The 21,984-nt window shown below is 37.5% G+C and overlaps 1 protein-coding gene across 1 annotated transcript; it reads right to left on the bottom strand.

Annotated features, from left to right (window-relative positions):
- Nucleotides 1-606: 606 nt before the first annotated feature.
- LOC104279532 (28S ribosomal protein S5, mitochondrial-like) lies at nucleotides 607-19,289 on the bottom strand (the record flags this gene model as incomplete). The annotated part of the gene is made up of 6 exons (XM_009876844.1): nucleotides 19,270-19,289; nucleotides 17,376-17,575; nucleotides 11,352-11,477; nucleotides 10,843-11,076; nucleotides 7,750-7,784; nucleotides 607-697 (listed from the first exon to the last, which is right to left on the bottom strand). Coding segments are annotated over exons 1-6 (706 nt in total), but the record flags the coding sequence as incomplete, so codon positions are not given.
- Between the last annotated feature and the right edge of the window lie 2,695 nt (nucleotides 19,290-21,984).

Below are 21,984 nucleotides of genomic sequence, written 5' to 3'. Positions count from 1 at the left end.
TTGCTGACAGTGCTCTCTAATCCCTCGTCCACGTCATACTTCAGAGCTATTAGTCTTGTATTTTTCTTAGCTGATTCTTCTTTCCATTCTGCACAATTGTCTTATCTCTAAGTCCATTTGAGGTCTAGTGGGAATTTTAATGTACATCAGTCTGTGTCCACAAGAGAATGCAGATTTGCATGGCTCAGGACTTCCAGGTTTTTATTTTTTTTAAACATATATACCGAAACAGTGTGTACAGGAAAGTGTAAATGATCCCTTCTGGTAGGATCTACCAGTGGTTAATCCTATCACTCTAGAGTCAAACAAAAAATGGTTTTACTACTGGATAACAAATGCTCCAAACCTAACAATGTATTACTACTTTTCATGAAGTCTTTTGTTATACGAAGTACTCAAACGAATACATACAGAATTTGATTATAAAGCCAACTTTTATAATAAAGTAAAAATTCTTACATATCAATATCGCCCAGTGGAAAAAAAGGTTAATTTTTCTTTCTTTCATTGAAGTATAAAAAGCTCCTTTAAATTACCACACATTCTGAAGTTCTGTTACAAACAATGATTAATTTTGCATGTTTTACATACAATAAATATACATACCTGCAGCCCCTTTACCATTTCCAATAGCCACTAAGGCACGTATTGATTTTTTTCTGCCTTCCTTTGCCTTCATACAAAACACATTTTTCACCTGAAGAAAAAATACCACAAAGCATCTTCTTATGATACAGTCCAATTGTTGGGTTTATTTTAAAGTGAGAATCAGTTTACTAAGAAGGAATTAGAGGTCTGTGATGAAACCTTACAATATATGCTATCTTTTCTAATGGGTATCATCTGGAGCAGAATGCTGGCTTCAAAGCATTAAATACCTAAAGGTTGTTAAAAATCTACGCTCAGATCTAGAAGTTACCTTAGTACAGTTTCATTAAAACATCCCCTCTGTTGTATTTAGCAGCACAGCAGGTAGCGCTCTAATGCTGCTAGCTTCACGTGTGATTTCAATCATGATGAGACATCATGGAAAAAAAAAAATTAAAGCAATATTAACATCTCGCTGACTCCCACACATTTTAACATATTTCAGAAGCACTCTCAGGAATTGCTCGAGACATGCTGTTGCTTTACATGGGTTAAAATTTAGGACTGAAATCTACTTGCATGCTGCAGAAGGCAGTCTCATTACTGAGATGACAGCTGCTAAGAAGAAGACTTAATATAAGAGCGTAGAAGAAAATGGTATTTCATTCCCAGAACTAGAAATATTTACAGAAACTCTACAAGAAATTCAATCCGAGATGCAAGAAAGCTATTTAGTTTTGAGTGGGGCATACAACAATAATTGTCTTTATGGTTAGCTTTCTGGAAATCTGAATTTGCTTCTGCCTCTGTTATAGACTGCTCTGTGTGACCAAAGGCAAGTTACTTCTTTATAGTCTCCGACATTAAATGATCTAATATATCATCTGAGATTCTTTGTCCATCTAGCTCCTGTTCTAGTCTCCTTGGTTTTATTAATATATTAAATATATGTTTACTTAAATATAGATGTATATTTTTATATAGTTTATATACTGTATATATTATATAAACTATATAAAAAATATATCGTCTATAAATATATACATACACACAAAAAAACCATACTGGATATTGCTGAACTGTGTTGATATTTGTGTCTCAGAACCACTAGTCAAAAGATACTGTTTACTTCACGGTTTGCTTCTCCCCTTCCTCTCAAATGCATTAAGGTCTACTTTCTTGAAGCATCAATAAATTTTAATAACATTTAAATTGAACATGCCTTGTTAATACATTAATTGAGTAGCATTTCCCTTTCTTCTACATGCAACTCTTCAGCAAGCTAGTCTGGTTGTAGGGTTACACGTGTTATACATCTGAAAGTAAACTATAAAATGCTTGGTCATGGCTTAAATGTTCTTACTGAAATTAAACAAAAACCAAATAAATGACCCCACACTCCCCAAAAAACACATCCGTTGACATCACCAGGTTCAGACTAGGAACGAGTGCTTCTGAAAAATTCCACCTTGCTTTTATTAAAATAAAGATGTTATATTCAAAGTGTGCATAAATTCCAGTGAGCACTTCAAAGAAATAGCAGCTTTGCTAATTGCTTACTCCAAGATATTTTGCTTTCTGCAATCTCATCACCTACAAGAACAAGTCCAAAAAACAAGTCCCCTAAGATGAAAAGTGCTTGTGGAAATAGGCTGTTTAGAAAAAAACAAAAATAATGATGCAAGAGAATGGACTGATCTCTCCAGGAACATCAAGAGCATACTATTTTTGCTTTGCACATATTTTTGTCTTCCATTGCTAATTTGAGTAATGGCTTATATGAAAAAATGTTGATATGTGTAATGTCAAAAATAAAGGATGTGATGTTTGCAGAGATCTACTCAAGAATTCTTTTTCTTCCTTTCCAGAAGGTGGCAATAAAAACACAGGCAATGAGCTTCTTCAGACACCATCCTAAAATTGCACTTGTCAGCTGCTTATGAGCAGCTCTTAAGGAAAATGTGTTCAGTCACCCATCACACTCAGTACTATTGCACCTCTCCTGAAACGCTGTGAAGGCCTTTCAGACTGGATAACGTACACAGGCAGCCACGACTGCTGGAACAACAGTGTCCTCAGGTTCTCCCCGTCACAAGCCCGTGCCTCCTCCCATCAAAGAAAGCCGTGCTCCTCTGGAGTGTGCTCAGCAATGCTTCCCTTCTGTCTTGGAAAGAAAGTGTGCAGCTGAAAGCCTAACCTTAATCTGCACTGGAATTAATTAATACACAATGAACAACGTGCCACTTTTAACATAACACGACTTCTGAAAGGTGACTGAAACTAAGAGACAATTACTCCTATTTAGATTGCAACTCAAGCCAGATGTAAAGCAAATTTTTTTGAATTTGAAAACAGATGCATGCCCAACCTTAATCACAGTGCACCTCAAATGAACTGTCTCCCTGTATCCATTATCCAGTGGTGATAATGCAAATTTAGCTTGCTTTGGAGAGCTGAGGGAGAACGGCATCATTCCACCTCAAACACATATTAAGACGAGAAACTGAAATCACAACAACCTTTAGCAGCCTGTCTCTGATCATAGCTTATTTCCACACTTTCAATTCCTCTTTTCAAACTGTTTATTTGCAAATTTTCTTTCACTGGAACAAGTGTGGACAATACTGAAGTCATTACTGGTCCACAGCTACCAGAAATACCTGAGGTGGATGTGGATGATGATTCATTGAACATGTCAGCTACATTAATTTGAAATAAACTGAAAGAGGTAGCAGATTCTGTTTCAAGAACATCTGTGGAAAAGCCAGAGAGTAGCTCAGCCAAACCACTCATAAAGCAGAGAAGAAGAATATAGATACTGCTGGCAGCATCTTCCAATAGTCTTTGTTAAAAGGATATAGTTTAAAATACTTCTGGTAAAAACTAAACAGCTTATCAGCTGTTCCACTCTGTTTAGAGAAAGTTAAAAACCCGACACTTGTCTAGAGGTTTTGTTCTCATAAAAGCAGAACAAACACCGTGCCAAACCGATTGCCCTTGGAAAGCCCTCCTTTATAGAAACCATTGTCTAGTCATGACTTCTAGGAACTTGCCACCTCTCGGCCACACTCTTGACACTGCTATTCTTGTGCTGCTGTTGTGCAGAGGAAAGCGTCTGCACAGGCAGTTACCCTCATGGCATAAGGACCTCTGGTTCTAGCACTTATCCAAGGTACAAGGTGAGACAAGATAAAACGGTAGCAGAATGCAGTGCTGAAAGAAAAACGAATGTAAGTGAAACTAGAGGATCAAGAACACAGCTTAAAAGGCTTGGGAAGCCAGGTACCCAAAAGAATTGAGTAATAAACTTGTGAACAAAAATCACCACGTTAGCTAGATCACGTCCATGTCTTCCTTCTCTGTGAAAAGCACCAAAGGCAGAGCAGATCTGAAACACAGAGACTGAACTTCTCCCGGGTGTTGCTTAAACCTACTGTACCCAAAAAATCAGAAGTCGCACAAGCTACCCATTAGGCAGAACTAGTATTGCTGACAAGTGACAAGGGTGTCATACGGTTTCCCTAAAAGTATATATACATAAACCAAAGCACCAGTGTACCTATATCTGCAAAGAGCAGCTTTTGTGGTTAGAATAGTATCAGTCTCTTTCTGTTGCTGCCTTTTGCAACTTTCCTCCGGACAAATTGAGTGTATTGCCTGATGTGACCTTTAGCAAGTCTATACCTTTCTGTAATTTAACATTCAAACACAAATCAACGGGTTGTGGTTTTTTTTTTTGCTTAAAAATGACAGTATCATATCCTAATCACCTGGGTGAAAAAGGGAACTATTCTGACTCTGGAAAGATTGCACTGACCCAGTTAAAATGAGGCCATGCTTGCACAAAACTCTTCAAGTAAAGTTAACGTTATTAGAAATAGCCAACGAGAAGAAAAAAGCACGAACATAACAGTAAGTGATCAAAAGGCAGAGTTTTCACAACTGGCAGTGTGCAACTTCAGAGCTGGACAAAAACACCCGAGATCTGTCTTTTGCAAAAGGGTTTTATTTATAACTTTTTAAACTTTTTTTTCTCCCTTACAAAGCTTCCCTTTGTGAGATTCAATGGGTCAATAACCTAATGTTATGTGCTTTCAGACCTTACCGATCACTGGGTCTCACTTTTAATTCTGACTGCAGCGCAAGGCAAATACTATTGTTACTCAGCATTTCACATAGGCTTCTTTTTTTGCTATGTTACCATGCTGATTATAGAGAAAAACAAAAGAAAAATTCATCTGAGCATGGATGATAAATGCAAAGAAGCCTTCCAGTTAAAGTAAGAATGGCAGACGTCAACCACAGCTGTAAATTTTTATTACCACTACTATTACATTACGTTAAACAACAGTAACTACCACCAGTTCTATTCACAGAAAATCTTCTTATGCACAGTATATGAGCAAAACAGGAGATGTGCCTTCAAGTTGACAGGGAAAGAAATAGGTAGCCCAAGTCACCTACTCTAAGTAACACAATAGTTTATAGGAAAGCCAGAAGCAAAACCCAAAATACAGTCCCTGCAACTGTTCCCGAACACTCACTCAAGCCAGCTTTTTCCTTCCGGCAAGTTTAGCTCTAGTTTACATGAAAACCTGACCTTGTGTGTAATCTGTTCTACAGGCAGGGAAAAATCAAGTTAGCTTTTCCATTTCTACATGATAAGAAAACATTTTAATAAGCAATTTCTCTCTTTTAGCAAGTCTTTTCAGTAGCTTAATCACAACAGAAACGTGCTTTTGTATCTTTGTTCATAAGGCCGCCCTTTAAAATCGGCTTTCAGCTTCTTGCTGTGAAGTACAATTTCCCAGAAAACATTATTTTAATCTCCTGTACTGCTGTGAAGATAAAGAGAATGGAAAAGACATATAAAAAGAGCATCATGTATGCCATCTATTTTAAAAAAATAATGCGAAAAAAGGTCTGTTTATTTCAAAACTCATACTTGTTATCAGAAAATTATGGGACACAATTATCCTGGGTTCACTGCTGGCTTTGAATATAGAAGTTTTTGCTGCTGCTGCTGCTATTTTTCTGAAAAATCCCACTCCTCTTTCTCAGTTCACGTCTGTGGCAATCTCATATAACAGTAGAGGCTCAGCCTGCTCCTAAGAGGTTTTTTATTATTCAGATATGACAAAGCGTTGAAACATGCTTACATAGCACATGGAAGCATTGCATAGCAACTTATTTTGCTGTTTAATCTAATGAATTTGACTGTAAACAATTATGCCAGCACCGAACAGTCAACCTGAGTAAATACCTACTGCAGTACCCAAACTGACAGTCAGTTGTGACTTGTCACAGTTACAACACAGCAGCCACTTCTCTGCAGTGTGTTCTTTCAATTAATGGAAAGCACTGCCAAATGCAGGGCTCATTAAGAAAAATCACTTCTTTCACGAGCGGTGCCTGTGCAACTCACTATTATAAGCTGCCTTCCAACACAGACACAGCTAAAGGCTAAGGGATCCAAATGGTCTTTGCTACATCAGAGTCAAAGACCACAATGTGCCCAGTTCACTCTAAAACCTCATTTACTCAAAGGAGCTTTAACAAGTTGTGTGGGTTTTAGAAAACCCACCACAACAATCTACTGTGTGTACAGCTCCTCCTGATCTAAGAGGAATTAAAAAAAACAATAGAGAAGGCTTTTCTGGTTCTTCAGCATCTCAAATGAAAACACACCCAAGTGATTTTAAACCTGAGAATACAAGATTAATTTTGCATGTTAAAATGAGAATGTATAAGAAGTGTATGGTGCAATTCAGGACATCTTATTTACGCTGTCAAAAATGTTCATTTTTGCTGCATTTATTATGATAATAATCCCTAAAATACTACTAAATGGGAATTAAGTATGTAAACAGATCAGATAATCCACTTACATATGATCAGATGATTATCAGCTTTTTTTCCCAGTAATACCATCCTTTAAAGGCTGTTTTTGAGAAGTCCAGACATATGCACACCAGCACATGCAATAAGGTACAGAAGCATGTGACCTCTTTATTATTGCAACAAACCACTACATCAAGTGCAAGTTTATTATTCACTTCATTTTCTGTCATCTCTAAAGCGTCAGTAACAAACCTAACATGAATATTCTAGAGACACTTGAGAAAATAGAAAATATCTTGATACCGAACTCATTTTTATAGGTTTATATTCATGTCTGTTTAGATATACGTGATGTACAGAGCATTCTATCTGAGCTGTCAGTGAACATCAGATCCTTTGACAAATGTCATCTTAAGATTTAGGCTGAATACACTCCTTAATGGAAAAGATATATCTGACTAAAGTTAGTTTAAATTCACTAGTTCTTATGCACACCAGTGCCAATTCACATATTCTGTGGAAGACTGAAAAATCAAAGTTGATGTTGAACAGTAATTTAGTTTTAAAATAAATAGTAACCATATCCAAAGAAAAAAAATAGCTTTGTCAAGATAACAGAAGGGACTCTACAAATATCCCTACTAGTCTAAGTGCTGGAAGAGTAAGAAATTAAAAATGAAAAAAAAAAAAGCATTTATGAAAAAAACTACTTGGGCAGAAAGGCAAAAAAGGTCAATAAAATAGTTTAAAGAAACTATTTTATATTTGCACGGATGTTGTCATAATCATCACCCTTACTCTCTCTATAAGCACAACAACAAGATGGATATAAAACTATGAATGGGAATCGTGTCAGAATATTTTTCCCAGAAGATACAAATATCATAGATTAATATACCTCAGACAAGTGAGTATGTTACTACTTGAGAAGCACATAGAATGGGATCTTCATTCCACTCACCCTCTGTCCTGTGCCACGGCTCCTCTCCTTTAAATAATCATTTATTTTACAAGCAGAGTTGTACAACTTCCTATCTGTAGTTTGGTCTGATGAACAACCCTAACACTTTACTAGGTTGTAACTATTAAAGTTTTATCTGCAGGGATTTGGCATTTCAGAGTTACTCAAAACCACCTTTGAATTAGAAATTATTTGCTCGAGGGTACCCCAATGAAAAGAATGACAGATGTTTAAACAGAGTATCAGAATAATTCCTATTGCTATAAGACTCACTTAGCAAAGACTGTTTAAGCAATTGCGAGCTCAACATAAAAGAGTGATAATTATCTGAAGTCCTTGAAAAGATTTGTAATGCTTACCTCAATGACTCTTGTTTCAAAGTCTTCATAAGTTTCTGTTGGGAGAAAAATAGAGTATTAATTTCCTTGTATCGCTTACCAGCCAGCCCAGGTACCTGTAGGTGTTATAATTTAAAAAGGACACAATGTTTATGTAACTGTAATTTATAAATTAATCTCAGCAAGAAGCAGAAAAGGTATGAATAATTTGAACAATCGTATCTAAAGTGAGCTTTATTTAGTTACAACCCTTTAAAAAGACCTCAAATATTTTTTTTACTTGACTCTGTTCATTCAATCACTTTTAGAATAAGATCAGTGAAAATAAAGCAGTTTTAATTTCTTCAGTAAAATCAACTTACGTGAAGAAATCTAGCATAAAAAAAATAAAATCCAGTTACAATGATAACCTCCCAGAAAGTCTAATACTACTCGTTATAATTACAATGCAACTCTTGTTATCATTAAGAGGTGACAACTGTTGAATACATTTGTTGTGCTCTATTAGGGACCTCAACCTGCAACTGCAATCAATATTTCATCTTATTAAGTAACAGACAGAAATGGTCTCCAAAGATTGTCCAACCTAAACAAAGACAGTAGCACAAAGGAAGAAAAATAATATTTCTTTTAAAACTGTAAATCAAGACACACCAATTCAACTGTTTTCTTTGAACATCACCCAAAAAAGCAAAGCTGACAGAAAATCTGAGACATCCTCAGAATCTGTTGAATATTTTGAGCAAAATCTGAGCTATACATCCTCTCCAAATTAAATCTGAAACTTTCTTTTGGAAAGCACTGCAACTCACCACCTACACTGAAGCATTCTTGTTAAATTCTATCTGGTATTCTTTCTAATTCTTTCCAACTGCAGAAATGCTATGAAAAATAACTATTCACAGCGTGCTATGAAAACAGAATGTTTTGGGTTTTCACTGGCAGTTAGTGTAAAATGCCTTCTTTCCTAAATACTGCTCTAAAACTGTAAGTGAACCCCAAATCTCATACACACTGAACAAAGGCTGTAAATCGTTAAAAAATTAAAAAGCGAATCACCAAATGCGTCACTTTCAGCATGACCAAAGTATTATCCAATGTTGTTCAGAATACCCTCAATCTTTCATTAGACAATCAACAGGGATTCAAAGAAATTGCAGGTATTTCTTGACACTTAGTTCAGAAAGGAGAGAAGGAGGATTAAAAAACCCAATCCACAGCCACTTCCGCATTTCTCAAAATTCATTTTATAGAAGCAGGAAAAATGTTGCAAATCACAGATAGTACCAGAAAGATCTCATTTTCTCTCAGTTTCTGTTTCAAAACCTGACAACCACACAAACAGCTGAATATAAACTGCAAATACATTTGTTTCCTTCTATGCAATTGAGAGTATACTTATAATTTATCTATATTTTAATACAGGTACGTCTTCCACAAGGAGTATCCTATTATGAGCTTGGCTGTGGAATAAAAAACCCACTGACTTTGAAAACAATGGACAATGCAGTAAAATGCAATGCCACATTATAAGAAGCAGAACAGACAAGAGATCCTTCCAACCTCCTGATTTTTCAGTTTACAAGACTGTCATGTCACTGCCTTCCATGGAATATTTGCTTTCAAGGTAATAAAATGAAACACAGGGAAGTAAATGCAGAAAATGTTTCATTTGTACCAGCAGTATTTGCTGATATTAAAATAGAATGAAGAATAAATTGAAGGCAACAAAAAAAATACTCAGATTGGCAGGAAAGTTTCCCTCAAATTCACAAAGTAAACAATTTATTTCAGACACTGCAGCAACACAAGCCACAAAATCACCTATACCAGTTACAGAAATGGAAAACCTGGGCGGGGAAAAGAAAAGTAGTAGTAGATAACAGCAATGACATGAATCTGTAAGGCAGAAAGCTAGAGAAATGACAGCATAACTTCCGTCTACATGGAAAAGGCATTAGATCACACTGGAAAGATGATGCTCTTAATACTTTACAGCTTGGTTCAAACCATGTCTGAATTTTTCATTAATGTCAAGCAGAATGCAAGCAGAAAATATACACAGACAAAAAGAAATGAAAAAAGAGAGCACCAGGCAGACTGGGGAGCAAAGGTGCCTGCAAGAAGATCAGACAACAACGTAATTGTGACTCCATGCACATCATTTCCCATTTATGTTGACTCGCTGCAACATATGTTCCAAGAACCAAGTTCGCACTGGAAGAACATATTCCTGGACAAGAAGAGCTCCAAAAACATGAAGGAGCTTAACACTTAGAATGACTGCAACAAGCCTGAAACAGTGCTAGAGAACATCAAGTATCTTTCTTAGCTCATCTTACTCTAAAAGCCTTCAGAGAGATGACAATAAACATACAAGCATCATTAAGTGCTTCACAAGAAAAACTCAGCTGCATATGAGTAACAATTCATTTTGATATTTAATTAGTTGAAAAGGATTAGGCTTCTAAATGTCAAACAAAACTACTATAGTATTTCTAGTGATCAAATAACAGTATTATAAAAAAAAGTTAGTCATCTCTTCACTCTACATATTGGACCTCTAGTTTCACTATGATATTTAACTAGGCAGCAAATAAATATATAAGGAATTTCTATTAGCTACATTCAAACTACATATTAACCATATTAACCATATTAACCAAACTACATATTTAACCATATTTCATTATTTGAACTAGAAAAAAAGCTTGATTTATCCCACAGGATCCCTTAAGAAATCATAAAATACCGTGGCTATAGTTCATACTCAAGACAATTGATACTGAACACATACAAACATTTCCATATTTCAAGACTCCCATAACAGTCTACAACACAACACAGTACTCTCTAACACAGTGTAACATTGTATAACATCATAGTCTATAATATAATACAATAGGCTAACAGCTATGTTAAACTAAGCGTGATTTAATAAATTCCACTTGTGTCAAGGCAACTTGTTCTTTGATTTAGCTGCCTTGCTTCAGGTATGGCCATATACAAGAGAAGTACAAAACTGATTTTCAATCACAGGAAAAGTCTGGTCTCGCTTTCTCCAAGCCCCTTACTGGAAAGGCTAATCAAGATTAAGATAATCGATTTTCTTACCTCCATTAGGACCTGGGTCAGGAGGATCCAGAAGGACACCTCCCCAGCACTTTCCACTCCATCCTCCCTCTCTCTTAATTCTTACTTTTCTTCTCTTCTCCCATGTATCTCTCTGCTGAGCAATTTCAGACTGAATTCTCTCTTGTTCTTCTTTTTTTCTCTGGGTAACTGCCTGGACTTTCCCACTTTGTATCACAGGAGCATTAAGACCAGGCCAGAGAAAACCAGAACGTCCTTAAAAATAACACAAAAAAAATGTGGTTTGTAAACTATAAAAATGCAATAAAACTGAAGGTTCCCTCATATTTCAAGTGTTTTAAGATACAGAATTTATATTTAGAAATCAAGAATAATATTAAGCAATTGTATCAGGATTTTTTTTAAAGACAAAAATATCTCAAGCAGTTCTGACACCACCGAAATCAACAGAAATTTGTCAGTTTATTACATCGGGAAACCCTGTATACAAAAAGGTCAAGACGTCTTCAGCCCCTTATTTGTGAATTTACCTTCACCAATCTCCTGGCCTCTATTGAGATTCTTCCTTATCTTTTTCTTCCTTCTCTTTCCTCTTCCTTTCTTTACTCCCACACCAGTCTCTGCCAAAGCTCCTTTCCATAGTTCATCAGCTGTCGCTGAAATAAAAAGCTTTCGTAAGTATAGGTACAAGAACAGCTTATATCAAAAACACTTAAAAATGTTAACCCTTGCTTGATCTTTGCTGAGATTTAGACTGTAGGATCACTGCCTTGCTAAGAATGTGATTTCCTACTATGTGTCTGTGTATCTGGTGCAGAGGTGTGCCTCTATCTGTGATGACTGCAACCAGATAGGCACAAGCCAGGTGCATGGTTTTTAAAAGGATTTTCAAAATCAACTTAAAGGTAAACATGCCTCACCAGTAAGGTATTAATTCCTAGGTCATTGAAAGTAACTCAGAATAGCGCTTATCTAAGGAAAAACATCAATGACAGTCAACTGGAATCTCTACTGAAAATATCCAAGGGTTAGCCTGCTTTAAAAAGCCACAAAACATAAGAGGTGGACCAATAAGACAAATCTGCTGCTGTTCTCACTCATGTTCAGACAAAATGAGGTCCCCCTTATTGCCTACATAAACGCAAAGGAATGGAAGGAGGAAGAAACGTAGGACACTTTGAACAACCTCATCCCAGAGCTCAGGGTTTGGTGGCTGCGTACAGGACAAACACTGTCTTAAGATGTTTCACTCAAGATATGAGAGTATGACTTAGTAGGCACGTATGTAGTAGTTAACTCTGAACTACTGTTTGCCCAATTGATGGAAATACAGGATATCCTCATAATTTAAACAAAAAACAATTACACCAAAACAAAACTGATGTTGTGAAAACGACGCCACATATGATACTCCACCCTGTTAGTCCAGAAAAGAAGGCTATCACCACGGAATACACAGTGTCACCATTGTTATATTTGCAGATTAATGCTATTGCATGTTTCACCCGGGGCAATGTTACTATGGCAGTTTAAATCTCTTGTCTTCTCCAATTAGAAACTGATTTTGTTTATTTAAAGTAGACAAAATAAGCCAATAAACACTCTTAACATGGGGAATTATAATAACTACGATCAAACATGCTACAGTTTGCTGGTTTGGTGAAGTACTGCGCAGTTTTGGGTCCCTCACCACAAGAAGGACACTGATGTGCTGGAGAGGGTACCGAGGTGGGCTACCAAGCTGGTAAAGGATTTGGAGCATGTGTCGTACCAGGAACAGCTGAGGGATCTGAGGCTGTTTAGCCTGGAGAGGAGACCTTATTGATCTACAATCTGAAAGCAGATTGTAGCAAGGTGGGGGTTGGTCTCTTCTCCCCAGTGGTGAGTGACAGGACATGGGGAAATGGCCTTAAGTTGCGCCAGGGGAGGTTCAGGTTGGATATTAAGAGGCATTTCTTTACCAAGAGGGTTGTCCGGCACTGGAATATCCTGCTCAGGGAGAGGGTTGAATCGCCATCCCTGGGGGTGTTTAAGAGACAGGTGGATGTTGTGCTGACAACATGGTTTAGTGGTGTTGACAGGGCTAGGACAAAGGCTGGTCTCAATGATCTTCAAGGTCTCTTCCAACCAAAACTGTTGTATGATTCTATCAGGAAATCATTCTTGTAAGGTTAATGCATGTGCAATATCCTTCCCACAGACTGGGAAAGGCATCGGAACAGGGGAGCTGTTTAGAATTTCCAGAGGTGTCATGAGTGCCCAAGTTTATTTTTGCATTGAGTAAGTTTGTACAAAGTGTCTCTTCCAAAGGTATGACACCCATCTTTTCACTCAAAAATCCTTTTCCAAGAGGGATGCATAACTGCAATTCTTTATTGAGAAGTACAATCCTGAAGCAAGTAATCAAGACTCAGTACACTGGAAAGGAAGCATAGAAGGAAGGACACCAGGAAGCTATAAAATTGTATTCCTTCAAGATAAGCAAGAACAAAATGGTGTAAGAAAGTCACTATATATCAATATAACATACTGTACAAATAATACAATCCAAAATACGAAATACAAATTTCGGATGTATTGCAGACAAGTGGAAATTGTGTATTATAGGCAAGTACAAAAGCCCACGGATAACAGCAACATTTACCACGCTTCTTATATGCTGGAGGCAAGAACTGCATTTGCCCCCGGATAGGCTTTAGTTCCTATAAAAAAGAAATTTCTACTTGAAAATACACTCTCTCTTCTAGATATTCAAGTGAACCTTAACTGTATCAAATGGCTTGAAACCACTCTCTGAACTGCCAGACACTAAAATAATTTGTAGCTGATTACAACAAATCGATGCATATAGCTGTGTGCTAAATGAAAAAACATAAAAAAACCCTTCAGCTGCACAGAACTCACCAATCAGCAAAACTTCTGACTCAGCATGATACTTTTAATAAAAGCCAAACTGCACTAGGTACTAGACTGTCTACAAGTAGGTAATATTACCCTAAGACTGTGTTAAAGTTCAGTATAGAAAAAGACTGGTGGTAAGTAATGCATGATGCAGCTTTTCATGTTCCAAAGTAGACTACAGGGCTGCTAGATGAGCTGGAAGGTTGACGATGAATCATGTTAAGCTTCTTAGCTTATTAAAAAAAATGTGTAACTAGCAATTTCCTTTTTTAATTATAATCCTGCTAGCCCGAAACCATGGAATTCCAATAAAGGTATTTACATTTTTCTTTGCAAGGCTTTTTTTAAGCTGTAACAGTTCCCAAATCTCCTGCAGTTTGTGTGGCGTCACGAAGGGTCATAACAGCTACAAAGGAGGTTGCAGATGGGCAGCAGCAAGGAGCTGAATGACAAAAGAAAAGGGAGTTCTTGAGCTGGTAATACATTAAAAAAAAACTCCAGCACTTTGAGCTGTATTCTAAATATACAATAAAGTCAGTTAATCTCAATAGAGGAAAGTAATAAAAGTCCTAGAGTAAGGAGATTGTTTTATACCAAAGGAGACCAGTCAACAGATCCAGTGAGATGAGGTCAGAGTGAGTCAAATTTTGCCCTGAAGCATGACACAAATTCTAAAAATTAGGACCAGATGAAAATGTCACATTTGGTACCAAAGCACAGTTCATCTATTCAGTCTATAATAATATCATCATGCGTTCAGAAAGCAGCAGATGAATTTAATGAAATACATGAGAAGCCCGCCAGCCACAGCACTGAGAGTTCTTTGACGGCAGATATCACAGTGATTTTAAGACAAAGTGACAAGAACAGAATACGGAAGGGATAAGCTGTGGTCAAGAAGATTACAATGGTAGGGACATTGCTTATGACAGACAACATAGCAAGAGAAAAAAATAAAATCTGTCCGTAAGAAAGGTCAATCTGACTTGGCAGCACAGCGCCAGGATGACTGGAGAGAACATACACAGGCAGGAAATAATCCCAAACAGAAATGAAGATTGCTGTACTCCTTTTCGCATTTGCAGAAATGCTCTGAAATGAACAAAGTACAGAAGGCATGCAGTCTTGTAGTGATTTGTGGCCCTACCTTAATTTCGCCTTTGTAAAATGGGAGGCTGCATGCATTCCTCCGGAGCTAAAATAGGCCTATTCATAAAACCCACTATGCATTTCTAACCAGTTACCAAAAAGTGCATAAGTACTAACCGGACAAAAAATAAAACAAACCATGTCATATACAAGATTTTATTTTACAGCCTAGACACTACTGAAATTTCCTGAATGCCTGCTTTATGCAAGCTGACCACTAACAACCACTCCGTTTTACTTAATCTACATACAAGATGTAATATTTTTAAAAGGTTTTGATTTTGTGCTTTTTATAGTATCCATGAATTTCAGGAACCAGATAGGTCTAATGTTTACTTCGGAGGAAGATGAATACTAGACCACACCTCAGTAACTCAAAGCTATTACCAAAAAGACTTGCTGTAAACTGTATCAGAAACAGTATCGTAGATCCTGATAAACTGGGATTAAAAGATTTCTCCTTCCAGATTTATTGCAGGATGAGTTCCCAGCTTGCTCAGAACACAAACTAAAAAAAAAGAGCAGTAAGTTACAAAACTGAAGGGAGTAAAACGAGAAGAAAGAATCAACTTTACAAAACAGCCAAGTAGGCTTGCTTATTCCACTTATAAGCAATTTTTCCTTAAGTTTTTTGATGACAAATAGCCTTGCAGCAGAGATCCAAAGACATTAATATTAATGACATAACAAAAAGACTAATGAGCATGTTACAATACGGATGCTTCTTTCAATGTACTGTTGCCCACTAATGCCATTACATCTATGCACTTATATCACCTTAAAGAATTTAGTAAAGTCTTTTCAATCACCAAGATACTTTTCCAGGTTTCAGCTTTTTGGAATTTCATGGTGTTCTGCATTAATTTATCATAAAATGTGATCTAACATCTAAGTCAAGAAAATCAAATATAATGCGCCAAAAATAATAACACAAAACCAGTTCTGGTCCTCCTGTCTTTATTGAACACACTCATTCCATATTAAAAATGCTAGTGGAAAAAGTAAGCAAACCCTTGAGCTGACCTCAAAAAAAGCTAATCAGAGTCAGGTGTTAGCATACCTGGAGTGCTGTTAAGAAAATGAGTTTGGAGGTGTGGATTAGAGCTACTCTGACTGATAAAACCCAATCAAACAGGCCATCCTGCATCTGGATCGGGGCAATCCTAACCACAAATACAGGCTGGGTGACGAGTGGATTGAGAGCAGCCCTGCAGAGAAGGACTTGAGGGTACTGCTTGATGAGATGCTCAATGAGAGATGGCAATGTGTGGTGGCAGCCCAAAGAGCCAACTGTATTCTGGCCTGCATCAAAAGAAGCGAGGCCAGTAGGTCAAGGGAGATGATTGTGGCCTGGTACTCTGGAGCAGAGAAGGCTCCAGGGAGACCTTACAGCAGCCTTCCAGTACCTGAAGGGGGCCACAGGAAAGCTGGGGAGGGACTGTTTATAGGGATATGTAGCAACAGAGGCAATGGTTTTAAACTGGAGCAGGATAGATTCAGTTTAGACGTTAGTGAGACACTGGCACAGCTTTCCCAGAGAAGCTGTGGATGCTCCATCCCTGGCAGTGTTCCAGGCCAGCCCGGACGGGGCTTTGAGCCACCTGCTCTAGTGGGAGGTGTCCCTGCCCATGGCAGGGGGCTTGGAACTAGATGATCTTTAAAGTCCTTTCCAGCTCAAATCATTCAATGATTCTATGACTGTTTACAGCCCATTTCTTTAGCAAATGTAAAGAAAACAAATATAATATTCTGTCACTCAGATGTTGAAAAGAACAGGAAGAGATCACCAGTTCTGAAATCCTGATTTTGCAGAGCTCTTATGTTCTATGGATTATAAACATCCAAAGAATCGAAAGTGCTGCAGTTATCTCCTGCAAAGATTATGTTCTTACTATTCCTTCTTTTCCCCTATGGGACAGGATAAGAAACAGGGGGAATGGTCCTGCAGTTATCTCAGTTCACAGAGTCCTAAGCGTGAATTTAAACAGCCATTATTTCTCAATTATCTTAAACACGTGTGTAATTCCTTTTTGGACTGGAGGAAAATACTGCACCTGTCCAGACAATTAGAAGGACATTATCAACAGTTTTCATTTAACACATTATCACATTTTAGTTATTTGATTTTCAAGATAGCATAGCTTTAACAGTATGTCTTGCCTGCGGCTCAGAAATCATTTAGAAAATAAAGACACAATTTATATACTCAATAAAAGACTAGAAAACAGAGGGGAAGGCGTTTCCTCCATTCCATCCAATGCCATGTATCGGACAGATTCCCTGTGACACAAAGCAAACCCTTGCTTGGTATTAAAAGATAATAAACTGACCTTGTTTATACACTTCTCTCAATGGCTGGAGTTGCAACTATAATTTTAGGAGATATGTAACTAGAGTAGATACAAAATGTTACTATATTTTCATGGCTGTATCTCTCCAAAGCAAAATTTTTTTTCTTCTTCTGTTTACTACAGGCAATAATTTCAATCTAACTCGACACTTACACATATTGAAGAAACTGCTTTGTCTGCATTGCTCAACTGTAACAGTCCAGGGTGTAGAGATGGAACACCGTTTCTGGAAAGTCCATGCCAGGCTAGAATACGAACAGCAACTCCCTTTCACTGGCACAGAAGCAAACCCTGAGAAGGAAGACAGAAAAGCGTTTACATACAGGGCATTTTCTTCTTTAAAACAGCATTTCCTGCAAATATACACACCAGAAGGAAAAAAACAAACTAGCAACATTTACTAATACAGCTTAGTTTTCAAGGGGAACCAGACTTAAATCTTTTGTCTTGTAGTGCAAAGTAAGTTGCAGAAGGTGAAAGGGGGGAAATACTGCAATACAAAATGTTACAAAAAGGCCAGACGGCTTCTAACATTTGTTGATAGAGTGAGGACGCACCCTCAGAAAGCAGAAATATCATGCCAGCAGCAAAAAGGGCAGTAATGTTCCTGGACATAACCAAAAGTGCTAAGTATCTGATAAAATACTATGCAAGTCCTAGGAAAATCATGTCTGAAGTTGGACCAATAATCCTGTTCGTTATCTTCATTATTGGTAGAAAAGGGCTTGAGGGGTCCTGGTGGCCACCAAGTTGACCGTAAACCACCACCATGTCCTTGCAGCAAAAAAGGACAACTGCATCTTGGGCTGTGTTAGGAGGCCTGGTACCAGTGGGCTGAAGAAGGCGATCCTTCCCCTCTACCCAGCACAGGTGAGACACACCAGTGAGACTCAACGCTGTGTCCAGTTTCGGGCATACTGGAGAATTGGACGTTAGGGAAAGTTTCTTCATTGATAGGGTGGTTGGTCACTGGAATGGGCTTTCCACAGAATGATCATGGCACCAAGTCAGGAGCTCAAGGAGTAGGACGATGCTTTTACTCATATGATTTAGTTTTAGGTAGTCCTGCAAAGAGTAGGGCCTTACAGGTCCCTTCCAACTTTACATATTCTATGAGAAAGTCCAGCAAAGGGTCACAGAGATTAAGGCACTGGGAGGGCCTTAGAGGGACTCTAAGAGAGCTGGGACCATTTAGCCTCGAGAAAAGCAGGTTCAGGAAGGATCTTACCTATGTATACCAGTACCTGAATGGAGGGTATAAAAAAGACCGAGCAAGGCTCTTCTCATTGGTGCGCAGTGACAGGACAAGAGGCAATGTGCATAAATTCAAACCCACAAAAATACATTATTTTTTTTTTTTACTCTCAACTGAACATAGTCCTGGGTAATCCACTCTAGCTGATCCTGCTCTGAGCAGGGAAGGTGAACTAGAACATCCTCCAAAGGCTTCCAGCCTCAACCATTCCGTGACTTTGTGGATTCACAAACCTGACTTATTCCAGCATCCTGAAAGGAGGATGCAGAATTCATATTCGCTCACAGAATTCCATTCACTCAGTTTTTGATAACTCTCCAGTCAGTCTTTTTATCTACTTTGAATACCTTGGTATCATCACCAAATTTTATTACTTTGCTGCTTTTCCAGTGGGCTTATGAACGCATTAACCAGTACAAAAGAGCTCTAACACTCTTCCCTACTTTTCAGCAAACCATTTAAACACACCAGGGCCGCCTCTTATGTCCCACATCTGCCAAACTTCTTAAAAGTCTATGGTGAGTGAGTGAATCTGCTAAAAGCTATTTGGAAATCATGCATGCAGTGCATTAACTAGATCACTGTTATCCTACTGAGCCTCTCAGAAAAACCAACAAACACACCAAAGCTCTAAGAGATTTGTAAAGTTCAATTTTCCATTACTAAAGGCATGCATAATCTGTTTATTGACATATATTCTGCAAGCTTTTCTGAAAAGATCGGTGCTGCATTTATCACCTTCCACTCTTCAGGGACAAATACAATTTCAAAGGGGAGGTTATACACTCTTACTTGTAATCCATCTTTTTCATCCCGGAGTTCTCTTAGACATTTTTTGTGAATAGATCCTGATAATGGTCACCCTGTACATTTGTCCCATAATCTCTCCCATAGCTATTTTAATTTCAGAAATACCTGCTGACCCTCACCACAATCACCATGAAGGGGCACCATATGGAAATCTTGTTTCTTTTTCCAGTGAATAGTGATGCAAAGAATTAATTTAGCCTCTCTGTGTTGCCATTTCTGAGTGGTCCTCTTATAACTTGTTGGTTAAACTGGCTCTACAGATATTGACTTTGAGTCATCTATTGGAGCAACATCTCTTAGCTAAAATCAATTTATTAGGTAAAATAAGATAAATAACAGGTCAACATTCAGAATACCAGGAACAATACTAATTATCAGGGCCAGGCTAAACAATATACATTAAAATACCACAGTGAGAAAGTCATTGCTTTGTTTGAATTGGTCATCTGCAGTTCTAGCAGCAGCAGCGATGGTTTCTTTCACAGCTCTACAATACAAAAGCATATTCCACATTCTCTGCCCAAGAAACAACACATTCATTTGGAAAACAAAACTAAGAGTATTAGATGGTTTACTTCATTATCAAAAATATTTGCATTGCAAATTGCTTTTGGTTGGTTTACTACTACCTTCACTACCAAAAAAGAAAATTTCAACATTCTAAATATTGTCTTCTGAAATTATGACAGAAATCTGAAAAAAGTCTATGAAGAGGCAATAAAGTCAGGACAAAATGACAACAGTAGTAAGAATCAAGAGACAATGGAATAAAAAGAATAACTGCTGAAGAAATAAAATTCTGACAGTGTCTGGGGCACAGAAGAGGAGAAAAGGTCAAATGTCAGAAAAAGCCAAATAAACACTGGTGTGATAGAAAAAGGTCAGAAGACCTTCAGCTGGTCTCAAGAACTCTGGTGATTCAAAGTTATTTTCAAAAATAAGTACTACAACATCCAACTAATACAATTCATAACAGGAACTGTAAAAACCCAGGCAGGGCGAGATACTGGCTTCACTGAAACCAGTGATAAAACTCCTATTTTCTTTAAGGATTTACTCTTTGCTAAAGTGAGAACAATTTACACTTCTACGTCTGGCAGGGACAGAATACCAGCTCTGAGCTGGCAAACAACATCACATGACTAGCAAAAGCCCAGGGGCTGTGTTGACCATATTCTGAACACTGGAAGATGAGATTGCTTTGGTTCCTGAATTGCAGCAACAGAGGGAAGAGGAAGGTTATGCAAAAACACCCCTACAAATCACATGATTCCCAAAGCCCAGAACAATAATCACTGGTGCATTTATTAAAGTATAGCCACATAATTCTGTACACATACTGCTACCAAGGGCACAAGACACTTCAAAAGAAGAGTAAAGAATAAAAATATTATGGAACGTAAAGGCTTTGAAATGTCATATCTCAATAAAACAGCATTTAGACATGTAAGTAGGTACAGTTAATGCAGCATAACTTCCATTCCATATACACTCTCCAAACATTCATGATGGGATTTTCATTTAAAATTGAAAACGTTTCTTACAATAAGCTATTCAAAACTGAATTGTTTGTAAAAGCAAGGCAGGTCTTGAGCGCTCAACTGATGTCTTGCCACCAGCAAGAGACATGTTATAGCAAGAGAAAAAAAAAAAGCATGCTTACTATATTTAAGTCATGCTCTGCAAGAACATAAAATTAACTCCTCTGTGACACTTACTTACCTGTTATAAACTTTACAATTAAAAGTGCTGTCCTTCACTGGCTAAATACAAAATTTTGTACAAGTATAAATATCATATAGTCAGTACTAAAAATTCACTCAACAAAACCACTATAAAACTACTCACAAGCCACAACACAAGAATGAAATCTCAAGATAAATTAAAAGTAAACCTAACAGTCTTATTGCCGCAAACTTTAAAACCTTAACAGTTTTCTTTCTAACCATCACCTTATTCCATATTCAAAGTCTACTGCTTCACTGTAACCATTTCAATTTAACTTCCCTAACCTTTATTTAGGTTACATACTGGTTTAACATGCACCTTTAGGAGATTTATGCACCACACACAATGACCAAAATTGGCATGTGGTGACATTTGCTTGCTACATCACCTAACATTCTGAAAGACAGCAAGATACTGAGCATCCATATATTTACTTCACTAGTGAATGCAACGGTCAGCAAGCATTAGCACTACTTTTTTGTCTTAACAACTGGCCACAGTTTAAGAATCCCCTCTACTCCTGTAATGATCTTCCACAGGAATCATGTACAGAAAACTGTTCTTACTCATTTCTATACCTGAGAGAAAGAAACATTGCATGAAGTTGGTTTCGGCAGTGAGAAATGCATTGTTAAAAAAAAAACCCCAAACCAGCCAACTTTTGGAAAGAGCCATCAGGATTCTTATTTTGTGGTTATAACTAGAACTTTGGAAAAATTGCCCTGGTATGTTTCCAGGCATACACATGGGAGGCTCTAGGCTGAAATAATCATCACGTTCTCAAGAGGTTTATGTACAAGAAAACAGAGATGTTCTGATTAAATTCCAAATTGCAAGCCTGAAGATATTACAAGTTATTAACTTAGCCTCTAATGGGCAATGAAGTTTGGTGTGTTTTTTTGTTGTTTAACATTTTTCCTGCTGCTTTTTATTCAAATGAAGCTGTTAGGCACAGAAATAATGCATTCC

Source organism: Apaloderma vittatum, unplaced genomic scaffold (genome assembly GCF_000703405.1).
Source record: "Apaloderma vittatum isolate BGI_N311 unplaced genomic scaffold, ASM70340v1 scaffold21259, whole genome shotgun sequence".
NCBI classification, from domain to species: Eukaryota; Metazoa; Chordata; class Aves; order Trogoniformes; family Trogonidae; genus Apaloderma; species Apaloderma vittatum.
Note: the sequence above shows the minus strand (reverse complement) of the source record. Positions and strands in the feature narration are given on the sequence as shown.